Source organism: Falco naumanni, chromosome 9 (genome assembly GCF_017639655.2).
Source record: "Falco naumanni isolate bFalNau1 chromosome 9, bFalNau1.pat, whole genome shotgun sequence".
Lineage (NCBI taxonomy): Eukaryota > Metazoa > Chordata > Aves > Falconiformes > Falconidae > Falco > Falco naumanni.
Window position 1 is genome coordinate 6,434,106 of NC_054062.1, and position 17,262 is coordinate 6,451,367.

At 61.2% G+C, this 17,262-nt stretch overlaps 2 protein-coding genes across 2 annotated transcripts; one reads left to right on the forward strand and one right to left on the reverse strand.

Moving 5' to 3' along the window:
- The first annotated feature begins 2,002 nt into the window (after window positions 1-2,002).
- MAMDC4 (MAM domain containing 4) lies at window positions 2,003-12,622 on the forward strand. The gene is made up of 28 exons (XM_040607482.1): window positions 2,003-2,420; window positions 2,651-2,824; window positions 3,041-3,166; window positions 3,432-3,577; window positions 3,720-3,804; window positions 4,075-4,203; window positions 4,476-4,622; window positions 4,822-4,916; window positions 5,167-5,325; window positions 5,954-6,038; window positions 6,479-6,628; window positions 6,790-6,897; window positions 7,091-7,222; window positions 7,507-7,637; window positions 7,732-7,837; window positions 8,152-8,268; window positions 8,499-8,633; window positions 8,747-8,877; window positions 8,961-9,177; window positions 9,501-9,638; window positions 9,750-9,871; window positions 9,987-10,077; window positions 10,309-10,455; window positions 10,706-10,840; window positions 11,109-11,236; window positions 11,322-11,436; window positions 11,560-11,735; window positions 12,319-12,622. Exons 1-28 carry the CDS (start codon window positions 2,210-2,212, stop codon window positions 12,364-12,366), a joined length of 3,684 nt encoding a protein of 1,227 aa, XP_040463416.1. The 5' UTR covers window positions 2,003-2,209; the 3' UTR covers window positions 12,367-12,622.
- Window positions 12,623-13,749: 1,127 nt separating this feature from the next.
- Window positions 13,750-17,254, reverse strand: EDF1 (endothelial differentiation related factor 1). The gene is made up of 5 exons (XM_040607683.1): window positions 17,117-17,254; window positions 16,916-16,967; window positions 15,673-15,833; window positions 14,943-15,036; window positions 13,750-14,323 (listed from the first exon to the last, which is right to left on the reverse strand). The coding sequence occupies exons 1-5, from the start codon at window positions 17,192-17,194 to the stop codon at window positions 14,262-14,264; spliced, it is 447 nt and encodes a 148-aa protein (XP_040463617.1). The 5' UTR covers window positions 17,195-17,254; the 3' UTR covers window positions 13,750-14,261.
- Window positions 17,255-17,262: the final 8 nt, after the last annotated feature.

A 17,262-nucleotide genomic window follows, 5' to 3' on the forward strand; every position in this document is an offset into this window, starting at 1 on the left:
GAGGGGAGGGATCAGACCTGGAGATGCTCTGCCTACGGCATGCAGGAGCCTGGTGGCTGCTTTGCTGGAGACCATGGCTCTGGGTCAGCTTGGTGCCTGCCAGGTGTCCAGGCAGCAGGGGAAGGGCAGGGCTCCTGCCTGGGGGTGCTGCTGGCCCCAGGACGCCCAGCCTGGGAGGGCACAGGGTTGCTGGGTTCCACCTGTCCTGGCTTATGCTGGGGGAAGGAGCTGAACCCTGTGTTTTACTGCGCCTGATGCAATCGCGCTGCAGTCTGTGGTCCAAGGCCATCAGCGAGGAGGGGAGAGACCTCCAGGGTCAGCCTTCAGCAGCAGGGGCCCATCTCCAGGCACAGGTCCTGCCGGCTGGCAGCGAAGGCAGCAGGGCGATGTCAGCCCCACACAAGCCCTGGCAGCAGCACCCCCTGCCCAGGTGGGGAAACTGAGGCAGGGCAGCGGTTGCCATCACCAGGCAATTCCTGTGGTGCTGTGCAGGGATCTGGCTGCCGAGTGATGGCTCCTTCTAGGCTGGACAACCCTTCCTGGGCCTCCTCCAGGTTGTTCTGCCCCAGGAGCGAGTCGGAGCTGTGCCCCTTCACCCTGTGGCAGTCATAAGGTGGGTGGCCCTGATGCTCCTGGAGGACAGGGCAGTGCAAGTGGGGGTGAGGGCAGGCTCCTGCTGGTGGCACCTCTGGGTCCCCAGGGCTGGAGGCCGCTGGCTGGGAAGAGGGGAAGGGCTGGAGGGAGGCTGCTGGCAGCCTGCCAGGCTCTGCGCTGACCTGGGCGCTCGGGGCTGCCAGGGTGGGCAGGCTGAGACCCTGCTCCTGCCTGCCATCGGTCCCTGAGGCTGGGCTGTGCAAGGCCAGTTCAGCTGGGTGCTGCGATGGGTTGGGACACTCCTCCTGCCTGTCCCTGCCTCCTCTCTCAGCCGGTCCCAAGTCTCCAGACAAAGTTTTGTTCTGAATTCAAAGCCCCAGCATTTTTATGGCTAAACCTCCTTGGTCCCTGCCTGCCGCGCCTCACCATGGGAGCACCACGAGCCGTTTACACCTTTCCTGCCTTGGGGTCGGTCTTTGCACCCCGTTCCCACCGCCCTCCCTGGCCAGGGTGCACCCTGCTGCCAGCCTGTGACTTGCTCCTTATGCTTAGGGGCTGTTCCGTCCTGTGCTCAGCCATGGCGCAGCCCAGGCGGCTGGCAGCATTGCCAGCTCGGCAAGAAGACTTTTCACTTGCAGAGCCGGTGTGTGCCACCAGACTGTGCCATCTGGCCCCGTCCCGGTCAAAGCAGCACCCAGCAGCTTGTCCCGCCTGGAAAAGGGAGGCTGAAGAACAGGGGGTCAGTGGGGAAAAAAGAGCCAAAGGTCTCCCGGGGACACGCAGCTGCCAGCTGGCCACCTGCGATACGGGCAGCAGTGCTGGGAAGGGGGGATGGTGGGTGACTGGGTAACGTCCCAGCCTGGCGAACCGCCTGGCCATAAAGCCCGCTGCCGACGCTGGGGAGCAGATAACGGCGGGGCTAAGTCCAGCACGGAGCAGGTCCTGGGGAGCAGATTCCAGCTCCGGGCTGACGGTGTGGCCTCCCACGCCGGCCCCGTGCCTCCGATTTTACTGAAGCTGAGATGGCGGGACAGGCCGTGCTCGCCCTCCTGCTGCTGCTGGGTGAGCTCTGCCAAGGCGGGGGTCCGTCATGCGGTGGGGAGCGAAGGGGCTTTGGGGCCGGCTGCTCTGCTCCATCCCTCCCTGGTGTGGGCTCCCGTGGGGATCGCTGCTTCCCCCAGCTCCGGGGGGGGGGGCCTGTGCTGCGCTGCTTTGGGGGGGCTGGAGCAGATAGAGCCCAACAAAACCTGCCCCGCGCTCCGCTGGTGAAGGTCAGCTCAGGGTTCCCCAGGCCAGGCGAGCGCCGGAGCAGGCAGCGGTGGGGTGGCTATTGCCAACGGCTTTGCTCGGCGTGGGAAGGAAACACCGTCCTGTTTCTCCCAAAATGGGGGGGGGGGGGGGCTGAGACTTGGAGCAGGGGTGTCAGATCCCAGGCTGGAGGGTCAGTGCCCCAGCCCCAGCGGGCTCTGGCACCCCAGGGGTGTGTGGGAGTGGGGAGATGGCAAGTGGGAGGTGTGGGGGGCTGGCACGGTGCCACAGGGTCCTGTCCAAGGAAGGATGCCACTAAGAGCTCAGCACTCCCCCAGCAGGCTCCCAAACTGGGGAGCCCGGACAAATGTCACCTGCAGGTCACGTGTCCTCTGTCACCTGCTCTGGGCACACACCATGCCTGGATCTTCGCGGGGTTTTCAGCCCCATTGTCTCTCTGGTAGCCAGGACCATCCTCTCCAGAGGGTCCGTGGTCACCAGCAGCTGCAGCAGCTCGGCCAGGCAGCTCTGTGACTTCGTCTGCAACTGCAGCAACTGCTCCGACGAGAATCAGTGTGGTGGGTGCCCGGCCGCCTCAGCCCCCAGCCCCACTCCCTGACCCTGCTCCTGCTCCTGGGGTGAGAGCAGGCGATGGAGCTGGGGGCACTGTGGGTGAAGGTCCCTGGGGTGGCTGCTGGTGTCCAGGGTGGGTGCAGATCCCCAGTGTGGGAGCGGGGGTCCCTGAGGCAGGTGCAGGTCTCCAGGGGGGACTCAACCCTGCCCTGATGCCCCCTCCACCTGCCCTCAGGGTACCTGCGGGGCTCAGCAGTGCTGGGCACCCCCTTCACCTGTGATTTCGAGGAAGGCAACTGTGGCTGGCAGGACGTGAGCACCTCGACTTACAGATGGGTGCGGGGCCGGGCCAGCCTGGCCCTGTGGGGCAGGGGACCCCACTCAGACCATACCCTGGGCACTGACTTGGGTAAGCAGAAGGTGCTCGGCTGGTGAGCAGGCTCTAGGCGCCCACAGCATCACGCTTCTGGCCCATGGGTGCCCTGAAACTGGGTTGCCAGGGCACCCATCCTTGTAGGGCGCAGGGGACGGAGCAGACCCATGGTGGGGCAGGAGCCGTGCCGGCCACGGCTCCAGTGCCATTCCATGGGGCTGCAGCCCCTGCTCTGCTCTCTGCCCTCCCCAGGGTGGTTCATGCTGACTGTGTCCCCCACGGCAAAGACTACGGCCACAGCCTGGCTCAGGTCACCAGTGATGCGGGAAGCAGCTGCCACGTGTGAGATCAGGGCCTGGTACCACCTCTCGGGAAGCGGTGAGGGCACCCATGGTGGGAATGGGTGGGTCTCGAGGTGCCAGGCACGAGCAAGCGACGATGGGGGGCAATGGAGGGGGGACAGGGCCACTGGCACCACGAGATGGGTCCTTGCCATCCTGCTTGGTCTTCCATGCTCCACAAGCAGAGCTGGTGGGACCCAGGGGTCCCGGCCCTGGTCCCCAGAGCTGGCAAGGCTTGGTTCACCCCTGTGGGTACCTCGGGATGCCCAGTGCCAAGGGCCACGTTTTGGGGCTCCCTGCAGGGCTCAGCCAGACAGAGTGGCCAGTGCTGCGTCTGACCATGGCATATGGGGACGAGGTGGTGGGGCTGTGGCAGAGCCCTGAGCGCGGAGGCGAGGGCTGGCACCAGCTGGTCGCCTACCCGGGCCGGATTGTACAGCAGTTCCAGGTGAGACAGGGCAGTGTTGGTACCTGGGCGCTGTCCCTGTGAGCCAGGGCCAGAGGAGCCAGGTGATGTGCTGGGAGCCAAGGATGCCCAGGAAGGTCAGGCAGATGCTCAGCTCATGCCATCCCCACCCTCTCATCGGCAGCTTTTCTTCTCCCTGACACAACCACCCTCACGCGAGGCAGAGCTGGTGCTTGACGACATCGTCTTCAGGAACTGTGGCTTGCAGGGTGAGTCCCACACCCACTGGGATGAGATATGAGCTGGGATCCTTGGGGTGGGGTGGGGGAATCAGTTTGGGCTTTGCACCCCAGGAAAGCTCTTCTGCCACCAGCTGTGTCTGGGGCACCTTGCCCTGGCCAGGGCATGGGGCAGACAGTGAAAGCCTGTCCCCTTGAGCAACCCCATGGAGGGATGTGGGGGGGGGAGAGGGGGGGGCAACATGTGCTCGGGTCCCTGTGGGGCCAGCCATTTGCTGATGGGATGTCCCACCACCCCAGAGCCTCGGCAGCAGGTCTGCAGGCCGGAGGAGAGCCGCTGTGACCGGGGGTCCTGCCTGGCCCAGCACCGCTTCTGTGATGGCACCGACGACTGCGGGGACAGCTCAGACGAGAATGCGACACTGTGCAGTGAGCACCTCTGGCCCCAGGGAGGGGGTCCTGCCCACCAGCCCCCTGGCTGCACAAACAAGCTGAGGGTCTGCCCTGGTGGAGCACAGCCAGGCTGTGGGGCTGGCAGGGGTCACCCCAGCTCTGCCCCACAGCTGTGCAGCCAGAGGGGCAGATTCACCCCCAGGGGTTTGCAGAGGGGTGGCATCAGCCCAGCCCATTGCAGGGACCTCTCTGTCGGGAGGTGGGCCGGCACCCCCAGTTCCTGGGTCACTCTGCCCTCCCTCCCACAGAGTCCTTCACTTTCTGCTCCTTTGAGCAAAATCTCTGCAGCTGGGAGGCTGAGGTCGGGCAGCCAGCATGGGAGAGGAACACAAGCCTGAACCTGGGGACCGCGTACGGCATCCCCACCCGGGACCACAGTAATAACAGCAGGGCAGGTACGCGGCTGGGCACCAGCACCCCAGGGGAGCCCCCCCGCAGGTCCCTGGGGCATCACTGGCCCCGGGGCAGATGTGCCCTCCAGCCCCTGGGGTGATACATGCCTGGGCTCGGCTTAAGGCTCTACTGGGAAAACAGTGTCTTGCACCCACATGCCCAGCCCAGCACCACTCAGCCCCTTCCCGGTGTCTCCTGCAGGTTTTTTTCTCCACGTGCGCAGCACCTCAGCCGCGGGAGCCAGCGGCACGGCACGGCTCAGCAGCCCCGCTTTCCAGGCCACCAACTCCTGCTCGGTGAGTCACGGCTGGGACCCCATGCCGCGGTGGCAGGGGATGGGGCTGTGGTTGGCCCTTTGCTGGGGATGGGTAGCAGGTTTGGGGAGGTGGTTTGGTGGTACCTCTGGTGCCCATTGGGAGCTCTGAGCTCCTCCAGCCCCACCTTTTTGAGCACCCCACGGGGTGGCAGCCATGCCATGGGGTGTTGGGGGGCTGCATGCCCTGCCCTGGGGCTTCAAGGCTTGCTCAGCCCCTTTCTCATCCTCAGCTTGTGCTGTACTACCACCTGCACGGCTCAGCCACCAGCAGCCTCAACATCTCCTACGTGACCGGCTCCACCAAGCACTTGGTGAGGGAGAGGATGGGGGACCTGGGCAGCTGCTGGGTCCGGGAGAGAGTGGACTTCAATGTGACAGGGATCTTCAAGGTGGGCTGGCACCATGCTGGGACAAGCGGGGCTGCCTGTGGGGTGAGGGGCACAGGGCCACCCCCCATATGCACCCATAGGACTGGGGTTGAACTGGGAACCAGACACCAGAGTTGAGCCTCTGGTGCTGGCGTGTACCGCCCTCATGTCCCTGTGCCCACACCCCTAAATCCCCCTACCAGCCCCCACGACTCTGGGACCACCCCACTTGGAAGGGAGTGGGACCGGGGTGTCTTCATCCATCCCATGTCACCCCATGCCTTTGCACCGTCCCATCCGCTGTCTCCCATGGCCAACAACACAACAGCTGGGAGGGGACAGTCCCCTCCCAGCTGGCCCTGGAGGGCACCCTGATGGCACCCCAACACCACCCCTGGGCAACCGCAGGCTGTGACTGTGTGCAGGGGCAGCACTATCACCCCAAGCCCACCATGGCCGTGCCAACCCACCCTGGCATCACCTTCCAGCTGCAGCATCGCCCCTGCTCCCAGCAAGTCCCTTCCTGGGGGGGAAGCACGCATCAGCCGATCACAGCAGCTGAATTCCCCTGTGCCCAGCACCATTGCCCAGCCCCTCCGTACTGTGCAAGACCCCATGCTGACGTTGCTGGCGTGGTGCTTCCTTGCAGGTGCTGATCGAGGGGGTGGCCGGCAGCGCAGGGACCGTGGCCATCGATGACTTGATCTTGTCTCCAGGCTGCGTGCGGGCACAGGGTGAGCCAGAGGATGGCTGTCCCCATCCCTGCTTGGGGGCAGGCAGCGGTCCCCAGGTGTCTTGTGCCCATGACACCATCCCCAAAGGACACACCGCAGGGTCTGCCTGTCCATCTGCTCATCATGGTGACCATCCTGGGCACAGTATGGCAAGCGCTCGCCTGGGGCTCACAGACTGGGTTGCCGGCTATCCTCGTCCTGCAGCTGTGACAGTCCAGCCCTTGTGCTAAAACCTCCTGCCCGAGCCATGTCACACATGCAGCTCTCACTGACACTTTTGGTCCCCTTCGTTTGGTGGCAGCAGGCAGGGCAGGGGCTGGAGGAAATGTCGAGCCAGGGAGATGCTCAGGGACAGGGGACCACAGCTTGAAGGGGTGATGATGATGATGATGCCAGGCCCTCTCACCGTCGCTGTCCATCTCGGGCTGTTTTGTCATCAGGGAAGCTTTCAACCACGCTGCCGAGTCGGGCAGGTGCTGGCCCCTGCACAGCTGGGGAGGTGGCCTGCGACAGCGGGGGCTGCATCAGCGCAGAGCTGGCCTGTGACTTCGCCGAGACGTGTGCCGACGGCTCTGATGAGAAGCGCTGCGGTGAGAGCCACGGATGGGCTACGGGCTTCCCGGGGGTGGAGTGGCGCAGGCAGCAGAGGGGACCCGGGCACCCCTTGGCTGGCACAGCTGGGGGACACGGGTGCCCGCACAGCCCCTGGGAAGCCTGGTGTCCTGGTGGGGCTGAGCCTGGGCTTTTGCAGGAGCAACCACCTTCGAGATGGGGGCCGGGGGCTGGCACGACGTCAGCGTGGGGCAGCTGCGCTGGGGCTTGCAGCGCGGCACCGAGCCCACCGACAACGGCCTCACAGGTGAGGCTGCTCCTACCGCCAAGATGGTGCTTTCTGGTCCCCAGCACCGCGGAGCATCCAGGGTGCAGGGTCCCCCCGCTCACACCTGGACTGGGTGGATGGGTGGGGGTGATGCCTGGGCAGGGTGTTGGGCTGGGGGTGCTGCCAGGGATGCAGGACCCCTGCCCCAACCTCTCAGTGTTTCTGTGCCCAGGAGCTTTCCTGGCCGTCCAGGCAGGAGAAGGACAAATGGTGGCTGCTGCGAAGGCACGCACGCCTGTGCTGGGTCCTTCCAGCCCCGCCTGTGCCATGGAGATGAGCTACCGCATGCGCAGCAGCCCCCAAGGTAAGCCCCCTGCTCATCCTGGGGTGCCCTGCCTGCTCCGTGTCCCCTCTGCTCACCCCGGGGTGCCCTGCCCGCTCCCTACTCCACCATGGCATGGGGCAGAGTCCCCCACACCTGCCTTTGCTGCCCCCAGCCTCACTCTGCCCCCTCACACCATCCTGGAGCCAGAGTGTCCCCATCCCTGTCCCCTGTGACTGTGGGTGGGTTCTGGGCCCTGGGGCAGCTCCCAGGGGGTGGCCCGGGGGTGCCAGTGCCCACGGACTCTGCACCACCTCTTGTCCCAGGCTTCCTTGCCGTCAGTGTCATGGATCACACCACTGGTACCACCCACCTGGCCTGGCACATGCAGGGGCACGATGGCACAGCCAAGGGACGTGTCCGTGTCCCACTGGGAGAGAGGACCCGACCCTTCCAGGTGCAGCCAGGGGCACGGGGACCAGCTCGGCTGGCTGCTGGCAGGGCAGTGCCAGCGCTGCCTGGGCTCACCGCCACCGCCATGCTGCCCCCAGGTCGAGCTGCTGGCGCTGGTGGATCTGCAGGACTCCGAGAGTGCTGCCATCGACAACGTGACGTTCTTGCAGTGCCACCCCAGTGTGGTGCCACCGGGAGCCACGGGTACGGCCAGGGGCATGAGGGCAGGGAGGGCGGCTGCAGGCAGGAGGGGATATCGGCCCCCTCACCAGCAGAAATGGATGATGCTCCCATGGGAGCTGTCTGATGGCTGTCACCCTGTCCCCAGCCCAGGGACAGGAGTGTGTTGCAGAAGCTCTGGGGCTGGGGCCAAGCATGCATCCTGCCCCGGGACCCCGCATGGGGTGAACCTGGGGAGTGGGGTGTGGAACCAGAGAGAAAGGGGAGTTGGGGGGACCTATTTGCTTTTGGGGTGCCTTGTCCCCACTCCCTCACCACCATCACCTCTCTCCGGCCAGAGTTGTCCTGCAACTTTGAGAGGGGCATGTGTGGCTGGTACCAGGATTGGTCCAGTGACTTCGGATGGGTCCGCAGCACGGGGCAGGGGCAGGGCTCCGACCACACCACTGGCTCAGGTAAGGAGCTGGCTCATCTCCTGGGGAGACAGCCCAGGGCACCCCACAGCCTCCTGTCCCCAGGGCTGGGACGTGCCACACGCACTCCAGGCAGACCCATGCCCATGGGTCGAGCTTGGCCGGGGCAGCCGGGGGACACCCAGATCCAGGACCAGGGTGCAGGGGAGGCAGGTGCAGCTCAGAGCACCCCTGTCCATGTCTCCTCCACCCTGGCTGTCCCTGACACGCAGGCTACTTCTTGGCTGCGGACCCCTCTGCGCCAGGGAGCCGCGGGCAGCGGGCACAGCTTGTCACCTACCCCCAGGAGCCCGCCACCACCCCGCGTTGCCTCTCCTTCTGGTACCGTCTGGCCGGCCCGCAGATTGGTATGTAGCCCTGTGGCATCCTCCAGGGGATGCCTCAGCCAGGCTCTCCTCCCCTGGGGACAGCAGGGTCCCCGAGGCGTGCAGGATGGCTGCCTGATGCTCCCCTTGCCCAGGCACCCTGAACCTGAAACTGCGGCTGGAGGGAGCAGAGGAGATGGTGCTATGGACTCAGCGGGGGACCCACGGCAGCGTCTGGCACCGAGGACGGGCGACGCTGCCTGCCACGGGCCAGCAGCGGTACCGGGTGAGAACCGGGTGTCCCCGTCCCCACCCCATGCGCCCAGGTATGGGGCATGGGGCCGGCTGACACCGCTGCCTCGGTGACAGGTGGCCTTCGAGGCACTGCGGGATGGGTTCCTGGGGGACATGGCGCTGGATGACCTGGCGCTGACAGCGGGGCCCTGCGGGGCTGAGCTCTCCTGCTCCTTTGAGGCGGATGCCTGCGGGCTGGTGGCCAGCGGGCAGCGCACCTGGCTGCGGCAGAGCAATGGCACCGGCACCACTGCCGGCCCCCCGGCTGACCACAGCACTGGCACTGCCACAGGTACCGGGGACACGGCTTCCTGGGGCTCTGGGGGAGCCCTGCTGCCTGCCCTGCCTGCCCTGAGTGCCCTTCTGGCCTCCACACCAGCCCTCCCTGCCTGCCCTGTGCCCTCTCTGCCCTCCCTGCCTGCCCTGCCTGCCCTCCCTGCCTGCCCTGCCCAGGACGTGCAGAGGGCACTGCTCTACAGGGCTGCCTAGACCCAGAGTTTCCAAGACCCAGGGATCCCCAACAGGGGTGGGATCCCCAGCCCCAGTGGTCCCCTGGTGCCCACCCTGGGGCACCGTGGCACAGAAGCTCATGGCACAGCGGCTTCTCTCTCCCAGGCCATTACATGGTGGTGAGCACGGACAGGGGCTCCCTGCCTGCAGGGGACATAGCTGCCCTCATCTCCCAGCCCTACCAGTCCTCCATGCCCGCCCAGTGCCTGGCCTTCTGGTACCAGCTGAGTGCCGGGACCCCAGGTGAGCACCGGGACCCCCCTGAGGCTGGCCCTGGGGGCACCTCCAGATGGGTGGGGGTCCTGCATGGCATGGCTCTGGACCCCCCCCCTCCACGGTGGGTGCCCTGGACAGGCTCCCTTGGGGTCTCCGTGGAGCAGAGCGGGGTGCGGAGGAAGGTGATGAGCGTGAGCGCCGGGGAGGGGTACGCCTGGCACCGCAGCCATGTCACCGTCCTGCCGGATGGGGACTGGCAGGTGAGATGGGGCAGGGTGCTGGGGACCTTGCAGCGGGGGGGGACAGGCTGGGGATGACAAGGGGGGTGTGGCAGCTGCCAGCCTCAGCATACCCCCCTGCCCACCCCTCCGGCAGGTGATATTTGAGGTGGTGGGAGCTGGGGGTGACCATGGGTACATTGCACTGGATGACCTGCATGTGTCGGACGGAGCCTGCCCTGAGCCAGGTGAGAGCCCACGTCGCAGGGGCACAGTGGGCTGGACAGGGTGGGCTGGAGCACCCCATGGGGGCACGCAGCTGTGGGAATGGGGACAGCCTGTCCCATCCATCATGGCTCTGTCCTGAGCCTGGCCTGGCCCAAAGCTGGGGGCGGTGGGGAAGGGGGCCGGGGTCTCCCAGCGCAGAGCGGTGGGTGCTTGCAGTGCTGGGTGATTCACAGCCCCCTCTTTACTCCCAGCATCCTGTGACTTCGAGTGGGATATGTGTGGCTGGACCAGCCCCTCGGACCCCCGCCTGCACAGCTTCGCCTGGGGCTGGAAAAGCGGGGTCCCCCTCACCAAGTACCCTGGTCCCGAGCAGGATCACACCCTGGGCACAAGGAATGGTAGGAGACACCCATCCATCCCAGGTCACCCTGGCATGGCTGGAGTGAGCAAGAGGACCTGGGGGTCACCTGTGAATATCCCCCCCAGCACGTCCTGGGGGGCCTGGCTCCACAGCAGCCCCTACCCCGTCCGAAAGGCCGTGAGGAGTGTGGCTGGGGGGGTGCATTCCTCCAGCCATTGCTCTGGGTGTTTTGGGGAGCAGGGTGGGCTGCAGAACTGGGGAACACCCTGTGCTCTGTCCCTGCCCAGGTCACTACGTGCACTTCGACACCAGTGTGCTGGGCCCCGGGGGCACCAGTGCCTGGCTGGAAAGCCAGCACCTGCCTGCTGCTGCCGACTCCTGCCTGCGGTTCTGGTACCACATGGACATCCCAGAGCACCTCTGTAAGTACTGCCAGGCAGGGAGCAGGTGCTGTCCCCAGGGAGTGTGTCATGAGCCCCAGTGGGTATGGGGGGGCTCAGGGCAAACCCCCTCCCCACCCGTGGGACCGTAGACACTGGTTCAGCTCCAGCTGGCCGCTGGGGATGTGCCATTCCTGCTGGGTGCTGCCATCCCAGCGGAGGATGGCACAGCCGGGAGGGCACGGTGGCTCTCGGGGGGGGCTCCAGGTGGTCATTGATGCTGTGGCACCTGTGTTCCCCCACACTGCAGCCTGCGGGGAGCTGCGGGTGATGCTGCACAGCGTGGCAGGGCAGCGCACGGTGTGGAGCATGGTGGGGCATCAGAGCCGGGGCTGGCAGGGCGCTGTGGTGCCTGTGCGGAGCCCCAGCGAGTTCCAGGTGAGCACAAGGTGCAGGGTGCCCTCTGGGCGCGCAGGGTGTCCTCACCATGCATCAGCCCCCCAGATCCCATCTTCCCCCACAGATCATCTTTGAGGTTACTGCACGGAGGTGGCCAATGGAGGGGACGGTGGCACTGGATGACATTGTGTACAGCGCCAGGGAGGGCTGTCATTCCAGCCTGGAGGTGCCAATGGAAGGTGCAGGGCTCGTTCTGGCTGTGAAAGGTCAAGCTGGAGCTCAGGATGCTGGTGCCAAGGTTGGGCTGGAGCCAGCTCTCCTGGGTGGTTGGTCAAGCCTAGCAGCATCCCTTCTCCCTACAGAGAAATCCTCCAGCAGCCTTGTGGTAGAGGTGGCACTCGGTCTTCTCCTGGCCATCATCATCCTGGCGCTGGTGGCTGCTGGAGGCCGGTACTGGCTGAAGCAGCGAGGGCTGGCGAGCAGGACACTGACAGAGAGCAACACTCCCCAGGGCTTTGACAACATCACTTTTCGAGATGTAAGGGCAGGGGTGAAAGGCTGTCCTGCTTGCCCCCAACTGCGCCAAAACAGCATTTTCCTAGAAGCTCAGCAAATCCCAGAAGGCTCCCTCTGAGCCTGCACTCTGCCAACACATCAAGGAGGTGCAAAGGGCTCTGCCTCTTATCTGGTTGCTGGCAAACGAGTGATCCCCAGCTGTAAGACTGACCTAGAAACGCTGCTGCTGCCATCAGGTAGTTGCTCCAGAAAAAGCTGAGGTTGCGATCCTCCTCCCCCCGAGCCCTGCAGGGAGCGAGCCGCGCAAACGTTGCTCATCCTCTTCAAGCCCCTAACTCAAAAATGGGAGAGGCAGTTTAAGTTACAGTTTCCTTCAACAGGTTTGGTGCCACATAGTCCGCAGCAGATCCACCAGCCCCAGGACTGACCCCAAAAGATGCTGTGGAGCCCCCTAAGCATGCTGTGGGGTTTGGTTCCTCTACTGGGGTCACAGTAGGCTGGCTCATGGGTTCTCTCCTCTGCAGCCTGGAAGAAGTCTTTGCATTCTTCAAATTAGACACAGCCTATGCTGATTGTAACCGATTCTCGTTCACCTTTCTTTACAGGACAAGGTCATTATCTCTTCAGTGCCAAAAGAGGGGGATGAGGATTGAAACCAGCCAGCAGCATTAATTGCCTACTCATGCCCGCAGGGCACACACAAGGCAGGGCACCCCTCCAGCAAGACCTCACACTCTAGCAGCTGCCTCCGGTTCACAGCATCCAACACTGGGGAGCTGCTGCAGGCACTCACCCCCGGGGTGCTGGCCCCACAGAGGGACGTGCCGCTGCCTCCACTACCTCCAAGCACTCGGGAAAAGCTTTTTTTTTTTTTTTTTTGTCTTTTGTAACATGAACTTTCTGCACCAAGCCATAGTGACCTGCCTGTGCTTTGACAGGCGCTGTCAGCAGGAGTTGCTTGCAGCGACCATCCTCATCTGAGCAGGGTCCTGGCTGTGGAAGGGGGTGAAGTGCAGAGTCCTGGCCTCCCTCCAGGCTGGGCAGGTCAGTGGGTGCTGCGTGGGGTACGAGCACACCCTTCCCACACTCAGGATTAAGCACAAAAGCTCCCAGTGCACAGAGCCACCGCGGGGAGGAAGCCCAGTGCTTCTGCTGGTTTTGGAGGAGGGGGGCTGGGGAGGGTGGGAGACAGAGCAGGGGGCACCATGCAGCACACCCCAGAGCAGAGAGCAGCCCTGACCCTGCTGCAATTTGCGTTTAGTTGTTGTTGGGAAAAAGAAATACGTTCCTAGGCACAGGCTGGGTGGGCTCAGGGCCTGGGCGCCCACAGCTGCACCCAGGCCACCTCCCTTTCCCCACTAGCTTTCAAAACTTAAAATTTAATACTGTGCAAGTCCTAAGTAGCCCATGGCCAAACATGCCACCCAAGTGCAACAGCAGACCGACCGGTTCAGCCTGCGTGCAGGTGAGCAGTCCATCAGGGATCCTCCTGTCCTCAACCCCCACAAGCTTGTCCGGAGGGGAGCGGGGTTGTCCTGCTTTCCCAGCTTGTGACTGAAACCCGTTTTTCCTCTCACCCTGCTGCAGCCAGCTCTCCCTCCAGCTCTGTCCCACTTAAGTTATGCCACAGTCACATCAAACTCCACCACAGCACTGCCCTGGCAGTGCCCGGCTGAGCTCGTGGGAGCTGGGTAAGGGCAGAGGAGAGAGATAAGGAGGGCTCAGGCTTCCTATCAATCGCCCAACTGAGTGTCTCTGCATCTGCCTTGCTCTGTAAAACTCGACAGACTCCACTCACCTCCACACAGGATAAACCCACAGTATTGATTTCATCTCTGGGCTACAAGCCAGAGCTGCAGTGCTCACTGACAGGGAAAGGAGCAGAGCAGCCAGGAAGGCTGTGACAGCACGGCCGTTACCCCAGACATTCCGGTTAGTTCCATTAATTATGCTTCCAGAACGAAGAGGGTGCTGCAGCTCCAGTCATGCCCAACCAAAATTTACTACCAGCTGGTAAACACGCAGCAACTACCCTGTGCAACTGAAGGGTATCAAACTTTATTATAGATCTCTTTAAAACAGGCTGGAAGGAACAAACAAAAATGTCATTGAGATGCAGTGACTGAGTCATCATTTCAAATGCAGACACTGATCAAGCCCCAACTCTCCCAAATTATTCATATATAATATATCCCACCCATCCCCCAAGTTGTTTCAATTAAATGACCACATTTCAGACCACCCCAAGTGTCTTAACATTAGCTGCTTCTAAACACCAAGATGCACATGTTTTCTGGCAAATCAGATGCAGTATTTTTTTGGGTTTAGTTCCTCAATCTCTGGAAAGGAGGAAGGAAAAACAAAATCAGGAAAATCGCTTCTTTAAGGTTGCCTTTTTACAGCAGGTACAGATTCGGCAGATTTCCCCCCCCCAAAGCAAGTCTGAAACCCTCTTGTTCAGCTTGGCAATACGAAGAGAGATTCTGGTGGTTAAGGAGAACCAGCCAGACGAGATCAGTCTGAACAAACTGATTTCGAGGCTTTGTTGTCATTTCCCTTTGGGGCCAGTTTCCAGCGGTTTTCCAATATCCTTCCCACGGAGTTTAAGGCCTGGAATAAGACAAAGGAGATGACCACCATCAGCTGCCACCAGCATTCGATCATTCACCCGATAACTTTATTTCCTCAAATTTTTACTATAAGGAAGAGAACATTAAAAAAAAAAAAAAGGAAAAAAGAAAAGAAAAGAAAAGAGGGCAGGGGAACCAGAGTTAGGGAGAATCCTGCTTTAGTTTCCAGGAGCACCAGCCTTGTTTCAGACAAAGCTGCTCCAATTCTTGCTTGTGCGACAGCTATCTTCCTAGGAAACGGTATCTGAACTGGCCTGGGAGAGTAACATCAATGCTGCTGGCTGCAAGATACTTCCCCAAGTATAATCAGGCCTTCATGGGTCTCGGTATCTCATTGATTCAGGGTGGGAGGGAAGCATGCAGGGGTGGTCCCCAGCACACGGTCCCATGCATGAAGATGAAGAATGAAAGAGAACAAGAGTTCCGAGTTTTGTTTTCAGTCAGCAGATGTGTTATCAGAACACAGCTTAATGACACTGCACTCACAATAATCTACAGCCAGCAACATTTCCCCGAAAATGTAAGTAATTTAAACTAAAATATCCCTCCTAGGCACAAAAATGTTGTCATTATTTTCAAAAGCTCCTTTCTTGACTTACCAATGGCTCTTTCGATCTTGCCCATAACCTGGTTATTGGGGATTGCTCTTCCTGATTCGTAGTCAGCAATAACTTGTGGTTTTTCATTGATTTTCTAAAAAGAGAGGATGCATCTCAAACACTAGCTGCATAGACAGCAAACACTCAGCACCAGCCCCCTAGTACTCACACAGGTAAGTAACAGCCTCTAATCATGCCAGGATCAGAAGACAGTGCTACTTCCAGGCCCACTCCCACCACCACTATCGCCTCTCTCCAGTATTTTGAATGTCACAGTGATGGCGATGCCCATCCTGGACAGGTTTCTACTTCCCTCAGCTTCCCAGGAGGAGCAGTAACGGTATGTACTGCTGTTCCTTAAGACAGCAGCGAGCTTCTGAACACTGCATCGGGCCCAGATGGTAGAAAAAACTCACATCAGTGCTGAGTTGATGGGAGGAGAGGGAGGAAAAAAAGGCTCCTACCAGCTCGCCAGCCACAGCAATACCCTGTCTCCAAGCAGGTGTCCAAGGGCTGCATAGATAAGCCCCTGTAACATTTCCTAGATAACCAATGTTGCCTAGAGATCAGACATCAGAGATAGCAATGTTCACCAAACTTCTTACTCATGATATCATCCCACTGCAGCTGCCCACGAGGAGATAGGAAAAACCTTCACCTTTTCCCTGAGGTGCCTAAACCTGCCTCAGGAAGCAGGAGCAGAGGCCAGCAGGCCCCGGGCTGTACTCACTGTAGCCAAGTCCTTCTGCGTCATGCCCTTGCTCTGTCGGCCCTGCTGGATCACTTTGCCCACCTCCAGGGGAACTCTGTCATGGTGCAACTCTTCTGTTTCTCGGTCGAGCTTGGCAGTGTTCTTTGTAATAAAGTGTTGTTTGTTTTGGCCTGCTGCCCCTATCATTCAAAGCAAGAACAAAACAAAAAAAAAAAAAACAAAAAAAACCAAACAACCCAAGGACAAACAAAACAAGCTCAGAGCTGCGCCAAAAAGTACCAAAATGTTTTTTTCTCATTACTCAGCTGCCCAGGATCCCAGGGAGCTTTCAAGATTTCAACATGTCAACATCAGCACTGACCTCAACCAGATCCTGCCTGTCAGAGAACATGTTATCTTAATCCTGTTAATGCTGAGGTCTAAACACAGCCATGCAGAGTTCTTGCCTTTCTCTGCTTCACATCCAAACTTCACTCCAAGTAGGCAACATCTTGCTGTTGCTTGAGGATACAATATTCCAGCATCATTCCAGACACACATTTGTGCTACAGTGTGTGAGGGTTAATATTTGAACTTGAACCATGTTTGCTTCAGGTATAAGGTAGCATGAATAAGTGGCTTTCAATCAGTTTTCTGATTCTTTTTATAAGTAAACTTTAACCATACTTAGTTTTGCTGGAAGTCTAAGGTTCAAAAGCCATGTTATTTGTTTTGTCGCAGTTACAGCATTTAAGTCACAGTTTGACCCCTTTCTTTCACATTAGTTTCTGACATTCAGTCTCTTGGTAAAGCTGACTAAATCTCATTCAAGGATCATCTATTTCCAACCATCACAATCTCATCCCTATGGTGAGAGAACCTGAGAATTTCCACTGGGCAGAAACCCAGGAATTTAAAGAGCAACGCCACAGGAAGAGAAGCAGACGTTGAACTCCTTAAGCCTGTGTTATCAACAGGAGAAACTAGCTGCAAAAATTGGAAGTTTAAGTTTTGCCATCGTGAAAGCTCCTCCGAGATCGTTGCAGACACTAGCCAAAGTGCAGCCTCTGGGCAACCAGAAACTCGGAGCTGGCTACTGGGGAGCGCTCCAGGGTGCCTAGTGGTGCTGGGGTTTGTGTGGCCCCAGTTCGGCCGACCTTTGACTTAGCTGGGAGTGCTGCCTTCTGTCCCGCCCCCACCCCGCGCTTGGGGGGACCGGGCCGGGCCCACCTGCCACCACCCCCCGCCGGCTGCCTGGGGAGCCAGGCCGCGGGATACCCACACTTCTTGGAGGTCTCCACGTCCTCTCCACGCCGCTGGGCCGCTAGGATCGCCTGGGGAGAGTAAACGTGCCTAGGTGAGCGCCGCCCCCCCCCCCGCAACCCTCCCTCCACAGCAGCCGGGCCTCGGCCGCAGGCTCGCCCGGGCCTCGGCCCCGCCAGGCCCCGGCCCCCGGCCGCTCCGCCGCCAGCCCCCCGCTGACCTGCTTGGACTTGGCCTGGGCCGCGCTCGGGCCCTTCTTGCGCAGCACCGTGACCGTGTCCCAGTCGCTCTCCGCCATGGCACCGGCTCTGACCCCGCCCGCCGCCGCCCCGGCCGCGCCCGCCGCTCCGGGGCCACAGCCCAACG

Bases quoted from the DNA above. Each gene is read 5' to 3' on its own strand.
- MAMDC4 (XM_040607482.1), top strand. From the start codon at position 2,210: ATGTCACCTGCAGGTCACGTGTCCTCTGTCACCTGCTCTGGGCACACA. The intron at 4,623-4,821 runs GTACGCGGCTGG...TGTCTCCTGCAG, and splicing joins CAGTAATAACAGCAGGGCAG to GTTTTTTTCTCCACGTGCGC. The intron at 10,078-10,308 runs GTGAGAGCCCAC...CTTTACTCCCAG, and splicing joins CGGAGCCTGCCCTGAGCCAG to CATCCTGTGACTTCGAGTGG.
- EDF1 (XM_040607683.1), bottom strand. From the start codon at position 17,194: ATGGCGGAGAGCGACTGGGACACGGTCACGGTGCTGCGCAAGAAGGGC. The intron at 16,968-17,116 runs GTCAGCGGGGGG...TACTCTCCCCAG, and splicing joins CCCAGGCCAAGTCCAAGCAG to GCGATCCTAGCGGCCCAGCG. The intron at 15,834-16,915 runs GTGGGTATCCCG...TTTGAATGATAG, and splicing joins CGTGGAGACCTCCAAGAAGT to GGGCAGCAGGCCAAAACAAA.